The 8,831-nt window shown below is 57.3% G+C and overlaps 5 protein-coding genes across 5 annotated transcripts in view; 1 reads left to right on the forward strand and 4 right to left on the reverse strand.

Annotated features, from left to right (window-relative positions):
* Nucleotides 1-2,864: 2,864 nt before the first annotated feature.
* Nucleotides 2,865-3,143, reverse strand: CHC_T00007265001 (hypothetical protein). Its single transcript, XM_005710805.1, has one exon. It carries the CDS (start codon nt 3,141-3,143, stop codon nt 2,865-2,867), a length of 279 nt encoding a protein of 92 aa, XP_005710862.1.
* A 3,421-nt stretch (nt 3,144-6,564) lies between these two features.
* Nucleotides 6,565-7,194, reverse strand: CHC_T00007266001 (hypothetical protein). Its single transcript, XM_005710806.1, has one exon. The coding sequence runs from the start codon at nt 7,192-7,194 to the stop codon at nt 6,565-6,567; it is 630 nt and encodes a 209-aa protein (XP_005710863.1).
* A 39-nt stretch (nt 7,195-7,233) lies between these two features.
* Nucleotides 7,234-7,401, reverse strand: CHC_T00007267001 (hypothetical protein). Its single transcript, XM_005710807.1, has one exon. The coding sequence runs from the start codon at nt 7,399-7,401 to the stop codon at nt 7,234-7,236; it is 168 nt and encodes a 55-aa protein (XP_005710864.1).
* A 228-nt stretch (nt 7,402-7,629) lies between these two features.
* Nucleotides 7,630-8,645, reverse strand: CHC_T00008470001 (similar to methyltransferase GidB). The gene is made up of 2 exons (XM_005710808.1): nt 8,518-8,645; nt 7,630-8,071 (listed from the first exon to the last, which is right to left on the reverse strand). Exons 1-2 carry the CDS (start codon nt 8,643-8,645, stop codon nt 7,630-7,632), a joined length of 570 nt encoding a protein of 189 aa, XP_005710865.1.
* A 118-nt stretch (nt 8,646-8,763) lies between these two features.
* CHC_T00009183001 (hypothetical protein) overlaps nt 8,764-8,831 on the forward strand; it is a 2,194-nt gene continuing 2,126 nt past the window's right edge. The window contains exon 1 of the mRNA XM_005710809.1: nt 8,764-8,822. Coding sequence (XP_005710866.1) covers nt 8,764-8,822 — 59 coding nt within the window. The remainder of the gene's footprint in view (nt 8,823-8,831) is intronic.

The raw sequence follows: 8,831 nt of genomic DNA on the forward strand, positions 1-8,831 counted from the left end.
GCACTGTGCCAGGCTGCCACAGCAGCCGCGAGTAACAGCACCGCGCACGGCGCCGTCGCCGCGTCGTGCGCGCAGCGCTGGCGCGGCGGCGGCGGCAGCAGCGGCTGCACGAGCGACAGCGACACGGTCGAGTTGCGCACCGCGCGCAGCGTCGGGGATGTGAGGTACAGGACCAGGAACTCGAGCAAGAGCGACAGAAGCAGCAGCGAGACGGCGAGCGCGGCGAAGCGCGTGCGGGGGACACGCGAGGCGCGCAGGTCGCGCGACAGGTGCAGGTAGTGCGAGAGCGAGAAGGCGGCCGTGGAGAGGCCGTGGCGCGTGCGGCGCAGGAGCAGCGTGCCGAGGAGGGCCTGCATCAGCAGCAGCAGCAGCAGTGAGAGGAGGGAGAGGAGGAGGTCGTCGTTGGAGGTGAGGTCGGTGTCAAAGATGGAGGTGCGGCGGAGAGTTACCGGCATCTCCGAGCGCAAGAAGGACGCGACGTCGCGGGGCGCGTCGGTCATGGTGGCGGGTGGCGGGGACAGGTATCGCGCCAGCAACTGGCGACCGCCGCGTAGGTCATGAGGCCGTGGTGCTTCGCGCTTCGGCGCAAAGCGAGACGGGGATGCGGATGACGAGGCAGGCGCCCCCTCCGCGTTTCACGGTCTATTGTCCCAGTGATGTATTGGAGTGATCGGATAGATGGCACGTCAGGGCATTTAGATACGGCGATAGGGCAGGGCGGTGCGGTACGCGCCTTGTCGGCTCGCACGCTCTCCCGTACTGCACACGTGGCGGCGCAAGAGGGGCTGCGGCGGGCAGGCCGGCGCATCCCGCGCGACCGTCGTATGCCATGCGGCCCTAAGTGGTGGGGGGTCATACGTGTCATCTGGCCGCCGTGACAAGGCAGGAAGGAGGGCGGCGGGTGCATGGAACGGTGGGTGGCAGAGCGCTCGAGCAGACGGGTTGTACTGTACCCTTGAAGGGTACTGTTGTAGGATGGGACGGCATGGCTGCGAAGAGGGATTGGATGGATCTGGGGAAGAAGGGAGTTAGGGAAGGCAATGTTGTTCAGCATGCCATGCTGGGCTGCCGCCTCTATGTCATTACAGGGGGGGGGGGACGCGCAATAGTGCCGCTTTCATTATTGCCACCCTCGAATTAGTGCCGCCAAAACCGGCAGACACAGGTTCTGCCACGTGTCGTGCACGACGTCGCCATCGGCCACTCCTCATGCGCCTCAGCTCAATTGGTGACGTGATGGCACCTCACTCAAAGACCCTAACATAAGTCCTGAAAAGATCGCCAAAGCGAAGCGTACGCGCCTTACGATTGCACAGAAAATCGAGGTTGGGCATCTGCTGCAGGTCGGAAAGTTGGTCGAAATGAAACAGAAATTGATAAATCTATGGTGGATGGTATAGTGGTGTTTCTCTCCCGACTGAGCCTGGTGCCAGAAGACGGCCTTGCAGAAACTGCAGAATTCTGCAGGAAAGATGTGGAGGAATGGATTGAGATTGAGACTAATGAGCTTGTGGCAGAAGCTTCTATTAGTGATGCTTGCGATTCAATACATTATGGTGGAGAGCTACAGAATCAATCTGCCAGTGATGCTATGATGGATGATTGTGTGGCAGAAGACGAGTGTGAAATTACGGAGAGGCGGGCCGTACCGAGTGCTGTAGCCGAGTGCTGTAGTGCTAGCAAGGTCGATTGGGTCTTTGGAGAGTCTGGGTGTGGAGTGCGATGTGAGCAATGCCTTATCGCACTTGAGGTCCGCAAAACGAGCTTTTCTAGAAGCTAGGCATGAGAGACAGGGTGGTCAAAGGCAACAACAGCAGACTCTAATAACAGAGTTCTGGCCGGGTAGTGATTCTGCTTTCTGATTGTGCCGCTCCGAATTAGTGCCGTATTATTAGTCCTTACACAGGGCGGCACTAATGCGTAGGGTCGACTGTACCGTCATTATTGTTTGCTCTTGCGCCTAAGCATAAGTTGCTCATTCTGTAACACCCCTATGCTCGCCGGTGTTTGCTTGCACGCCGTGCTCGCGTGTAGTCCGAGCGTGTATCGTGCGCCGAAACGGTCGGTGCTCGCATGTCCCTTAGAACATCTGCAATTGCTCGGTCAGATAAAGGCCGATTGCGCCCGTGACTGACACGTGCATACATCGCACACAGTCGCGTATGATTCTAACAACTGTAAAGTTTACGAAAGGTACTTCGCTGGGAGAATCACAATTCAGATTTTCACTTCGACGGTGAGCCACGGAGCCCTGCAGACGAAAGCGGTGCGTGGGGGCGGCGGGCGTGGAGTGTAGGAAATATTTGCAATGAGACCGAGAAGGATCTGTGGGAGGGGACCCGATTTTTGGCGGGCGTGTTGCCACGCGGTGTGAACGCGGTGTGAAGGATCTTATGTTGCTGTTCCCCACTTGAGGCTGCTGCGGCCACGGTCACGAGGCGAGCGGTAAGCCGGTGCGGCAGAGCTGTCGGAGGCCTACTGAGGGATGGGCTCTTGCCTTTAATGGAAACGGAGTACCGCCAACGTACAGATGAGTGTTTTCGATTAACACCGAGTCGATGTTGGCCACAGGTTTCGGAGATTCGCCCGCAACTCTGCCGTCGCGCTCCGTCCTCCTCATTTCCTGTCTTCCTCTCCGGCTGAAAGAGAAGGCCATCGCGGCGAAGACGAATGCACTACTGTACACGTGTCACTATCGTCGTGTAATTATTATATAATAATAATTACACCCAAAACAATTACGCCAGAAATATGTTACATTACGCTGCCTATCCATGTGGTCAATACTCCATGTGGTACCTCTCCCCCACTACCCTCGCCTTCTACCCCGCCCCCCGAAGACGGCGAGGGTGAGTGAGACCTTCTCACTCACCCTCGTCCCGCGTACTACCGTCTGATCTGTCCCGCTGCAACGCCGCAAGTTGGGCTACCGCCTCCGCGTTGTTGTCTTCCTCGACTGCCATCCCGTACAACTGTATCGCCCGATCCGTGTCGCGGGCCACCCCGTCCGCCCCGTCCCGCATCATGTTTCCAAGACACACCATTGACTTGCTCTGCTTCCGTTCCTTGATGTCTATCTCAAACAGCTCCACCGCACGCACCGCATCGCGCTCCACCCCTTCCGCTCCGTCCCTCAACGTCATCGCAAGATTGCAAGTCGCGTTATCGGAATTTCCTTTCGCCATTGCACGATCATACAATGCCACGGCGCGCACCGCGTCACGCTCCACTCCTTCGGCACCTTCTTGGAGCAAAACACCGAGGTTCACCATGGCACCGACGTGGTCACCCTTCTCGATAGCGCGCTCAAACAGCTCTGCTGCTCGCACGGCGTTACGCTCTACTCCTTCGGCACCTTTGTGGAGCAAAAGACCGAGGTTGTGCATCGCCTTGACGTGGTCACCTTTCTCGATAGCGCACCCATACAGCTCTGCTGCTCGCACGGCGTTACGCTCTACTCCTTCGTCACCTTCTTCGAGCAAAACACCGAGCTTGTACATCGCATCGACGTGGTCACCTTTCTCGATAGCGCGCTCATACAGCTCTGCTGCTCGCACGGCGTTGCGCTCTACTCCTTCGTCACCTTCTTCGAGCAAAACACCGAGCTTGTACATCGCCTTGACGTGGTCACCCTTCTCGATAGCGCACCCATACAGCTCTGCTGCTCGCACGGCGTTACGCTCTACTCCTTCGTCACCTTCTTCGAGCAAAACACCGAGCTTGTACATCGCCTTGACGTGGTCACCCTTCTCGATAGCGCACCCATACAGCTCTGCTGCTCGCACGGCGTTACGCTCTACTCCTTCGTCACCTTCTTCGAGCAAAACACCGAGCTTGTACATCGCCTTGACGTGGTCACCCTTCTCGATAGCGCGCCCATACAGCTCTGCTGCTCGCACGGCGTTACGCTCTACTCCTTCGCCACCTTCTTCGAGCAAAACACCGAGGCGCACCATCGCCCTGACGTCGTCACCCTTCTCGATAGCGCGCCCATACAGCTCTGCTGCTCGCACGGCGTTACGCTCTACTCCTTCGTCACCTTCTTCGAGCAAAACACCGAGCTTGTACATCGCATCGACGTCGTCACCCTTCTCGATAGCGCGCCCATACAGCTCTGCTGCTCGCACGGCGTTACGCTCTACTCCTTCGTCACCTTCTTGGAGCAAAACACCGAGGTTGCACATCGCCTTGACGTCCTCACCCTTCTCGATAGCGCGCTCATGCAGCTCTGCTGCTCGCACGGCGTTACGCTCGACTCCTTGGGTACCTTTTGCGAGCAACACACCGAAGTCCACCATCGCACCGACGTCGTCAAACTCCTTGATCGCCTGCTCGTAGAACTCTGTCGCTCGATCCGTGTCGCTAGCGACGCCGCCTGCCCCGTCCCGCATCATGTCTCCATGACACACCATGGATTCACTGTCCTTCGCGATTTTGGCCCTTTTGTTCTGTCGTACTCCGCTGCTCAATAGTATCTCCTGTACACGACGCTCTGAAATAGAAAGTTGAAGCTCTCTTTTCAAGGTCCCCGCGCTTTTGTCCCCCTTGGATGCCTCACTTATAAGACGATGAGTGTCGGCAGGAGATATCTTGGGCGGGCGGCCACCGGCGTGTTTGTTGTTGTACGCCTGCGGGTCTTGTAAAAATGTGTGGATTGCGTTCCGGGACTTACCCACGCGGCTGGCAATCTCAGTTTCGGAAATGCCTTCGCTGTGCCAAGCTAGGGCTTGATCTTGCTGATCGGGAGTCAATTTCTTTCCTCTGGGCATTTTGTTGTTTGTGGCAGTCCTCCGTAGGTCGGGGTAAGGCCAAAGTAGAGATGGGAATGACAACAGAAGTTGTTTATGGTTCGTTTTTAGACCATCTTCACCGCAAGTCTATTGCACGTTTTATATTTTTTCTTTCAGCAATGACCAAAAAATGAAACCCCACCACAATTTCAATCAATTTCACAACTACTACCCTTGGGTACAGGGGGTATCCTCCATAGTGCGTACTTTGTTAGTACATTCATGTCAACAGTGCGATTTTCATCACATGTCACGTATTCCGAAACATGTACACGTGTACCCGCGATTTCATTAAATCATGTTTTTGCCAGATAATGCTGCAAAATGAAAAAATCACCACTTCGGCCTTCTTCAGGCGACCCACCGATAATCGCGATCAACCATCGAAATCGAGATCCCCCATGCCTTCCTAGGGTCCCTGTAGCCCATCTCCATCATGGCGATGTAACGTGTAAGTCGTGGCTACCATTGTCTGAAGTCGTTTCTTCATGAAGAATCATGAAGTTTCTCAGTTTCTGCATGAATAAACAAGCAAAAAGCAAAAATGAAAAAACAACCCGAAATCGCGGACGTGTACGAAGGGCATCCCAGCATTGAGATTGAAGAGAGACAGTTCATGAGCTTTGCTGTTGCTTCTTTAGGGCGAGACGTCAACAGTTCGTCTTGGGGGGTCTGGCATGGGGGTACACTATTGAGGGGGGTCGACTGTAATTCTCATGTTTGTGTGTGTGTGTGTGTGTGTCTGTGTCTGTGCGCATTTCGCAAATTTCGGCACTTTTTGGAAAATAACCTGCAGGCCCAGCCGTCGCCACTTTCCCCGACGACACACGGCACGCACTGCATATCGCGTAAGAACGGGAGAGGGATGAGGAAACCTCGCTGTGCATTATGCACAGCGAAGTTTCCTCATACCTTCCGCCACCCCCAGCAATGACAGTTGATGTCAAAATTTGAATTACAGAACATACTGTACCGGTCTTTAGTTTCCTCGCCCCGGGAACCCGGTCTATAGTTTCCTCTTCCTCGCCCCCAAAATATACAGAAAACCGGCCTATACTGTAGACAGAAAACGGGACTATAGTTTCCTCGCCCCCCCGAAAACTGGTCTATAGTTTCCCCGCCCTATAGTTTCCTCGCCCCTCGCAACTCCGGTCTATAGTTTCCCCGCCCTATTGTTTCCTCGCCCCCCGGAAACCCGGTCTATAGTTTTTTCCTCAGATAGTGATGAAGCGCGAGCACATGGAGCGCTCACCGAAGCTGTGTCGTGCCCCGCAGTATAAGAGCGCGATGTCAACCGCCGCAGTTCGTCCCCTCCCCTTCTCCCATCCGCTCCAACCCACCACTCCCTCCCTCCCCATTGCAAACAGACGCCCCTACCGCCGCCCGCCTCCTTCTCCCGCCAGTTCTCCCGCCAGTTCTCCGCCCAGCTATGGCTGAGCAGTCTTCCCTCCGGGCCGTGCTGAACCCCACTTTTGGACTCGTCGGACCTATCCTCGCCACTGTCATCGGGGTTCTCCTCAAGTGGGCTTTTGACTCCTGTCACCGTCGAAGATCACGTGCACCTGCCCAGTCCGCGTCCGACCCTCGCTCTCGCGTAGTCGTCGACGCCGACAGCGGCGCACATGTCGCCATCATGGTCAACTCCATCGACGACGCCTCGGATTGCTAACCCTTTCGGACCCTCATCGTGTCCATCCCCCTTCCCTTGCATGCCTCGTGCGATTGCATGGGAAGAAGAAGATGATGAATCGATGCTCTTTTACTCCGAGACACCCTAAAAGAAATATTTTAATAAACGTAGTGTTGCGATGTGGGGCCGTGTGAGTGCGCCCTGATTATTGGTTAAATGTGGGAGTGGCAGTTGAGTCCAGTGCGATGATTGGCCTGATCCCGCGTTTGTTGGCAGACATGCCATGCACCCACTTACCCCCTCCGCTCCATCACACCTTTGGATAGTACCTTGTCTTCCCCTGCGGTGGGCTTCTACGCTATATGAAACCATACGGCGCGTGTTCCATGTATCGGTAGTGTCGCTGTGCACAGGGCCTTTGCTTTCAATTGATGTGTTCCTTTCCACGCTTTCATCATCGCCACCCGTCCAACTCGCTCGGATTCTCATTGCGTTCGTAATCATTTTATCCGTTTCTGCCAGGGCTCCGCAAGCCTGACGCCGCCTTTGATTGCACCCAGCGACCACAGAAATCCGTGCCAAAACACTCCACGGAAGGCGCTCTTTCAAACGTACACAAGTCTTTGCAGACAGGCGTTCGAAGCATGCCAATGGGGCCAGCCACGGATGAGAATCGCACAAGTTGCCTGACCGCTTCAGTGAACAAGCCAGGTGAGAGCCCAACGTCACCTTCGAGCGTCGAGCTGTCTGGAAAGGCGATACAATCTGGTCCATATTTGGGAGCAGCACATTCCTTCGCGCGACCACTGCCTGTCACATCCTCAAATCCTGCGCCAGTCGGCCACGCCGCTTCAGTTTCTCAGACAAATCATCGTCCAACGTGCGCGCAATCTGGAGCACTGGGCGCGTCGGGGCTCCTCGTCGCCTCCTCATCAGCTCATATCTCCCCGAATTTTCCTTGTGAGGCCCTTTGCTCAACATCAGATCTACCCGGCCGTCGCCGCCAGAATCCGCCACGAGCGCCTTGTGCCCTCGCGTTTTGTGCCCTCGCGTCTTGTCCGCCTGGGGAGCACCTCCAGCAGCCCAACCCTGCGGAAACCCCCTCGCCCACGCTCTCCTGCGCGAAAAACGTGCCCCCCACCTTTTGCCAGCGGCACGCACAGTTCGCAGCAAACGCGCATTTCCGCCAACCACCGTGCCACGACCGCGTCATACCGTCCCCGATGCATCTGACTCTACCCGGCGTCCTCCGCCCTCCTCCCACACGGACGCGACGCTGGGCAGGGCCAGGTCGCGCCTGACGAGGTCGTGGAAGCGCGTCTTCTTGCGCGCGGCCTCGAGCAGCGTGACGTCCCACTGCGGTCTCGCGATGGCCAGGACGAGCCCCGGGAACCCCGCACCCGTGCCGATGTCGACGACGCGCAGCGCGCCGGGCGCGGCAGCGGCCTCCGCGTCCAGCGCCGGTGGCAGGCTCAGCGCGTCAACGACGTGCTTGAGCAGCACGGCGTCGCGCGTGGGGATCGCCGTGAGGTTGTACCGCTTGCTCTCGCTCAACAACAGATCCGTCAGGCGTACGAGGGCGTTGAGCCGCGCCACGTCCAGGCGCTGCGAGTCGGCGGCGTGGCGCAGCACCGCGAGCGCGGGGGCGATACTTTGCTGCGTAACGCAAGCGCGCAGCGCCACGCGCCGCCGCCGCAGCGCGCGGCATGTGGGGTCGCAGCACGTGACGCGCGCGCTGAGTCGGCAGCGAGACGGCGAAAGCGATGCGGCAGGCGGTGAGCCACGGAGCCCTGCAGACGAAAACGGTGCGTGGGGGCGGCGGGCGTGGAGTGTAGGAAATATTTGCAATGAGACCGAGAAGGATCTGTGGGAGGGGACCCGATTTTTGGCGGGCGTCGGCGGGCGTCGGCGGGCGTCGGCGGGCGTGTTGCCACGCGGTGTGAACGCGGTGTGAAGGATCTTATGTTGCTGTTCCCCACTTGAGGCTGCTGCGGCCACGGTCACGAGGCGAGTGGTAAGCCGGTGCGGCAGAGCTGTCGGAGGCCTACTGAGGGATGGGCTCTTGCCTTTAATGGAAACGGAGTACCACCAGCGTACAGATGAGTGTTTTCGATTAACACCGAGTCGACATTGGCCACAGGTTTCGGAGATTCGCCCGCAACTCTGCCGTCGCGCTCCGTCCTCCTCATTTCCTGTCTTCCTCTCCGGCTGAAAGAGAAGGCCATCGCGGCGAAGACGAATGCACTACTGTACACGTGCCACTATCGTCGTGTAATTATTATATAATAATAATTACACCCAAAACAATTACGCCAGAAATATGTTACTTTACGCTGCCTATCCATGTGGTACCTCTCCCCCACTACCCTCGCCTTCTACCCCGCCCCCCGAAGACGGCGAGGGTGAGTGAG

Source organism: Chondrus crispus, genomic scaffold, assembly GCF_000350225.1.
Source record: "Chondrus crispus Stackhouse genomic scaffold, scaffold_68, whole genome shotgun sequence".
Lineage (NCBI taxonomy): Eukaryota > Rhodophyta > Florideophyceae > Gigartinales > Gigartinaceae > Chondrus > Chondrus crispus.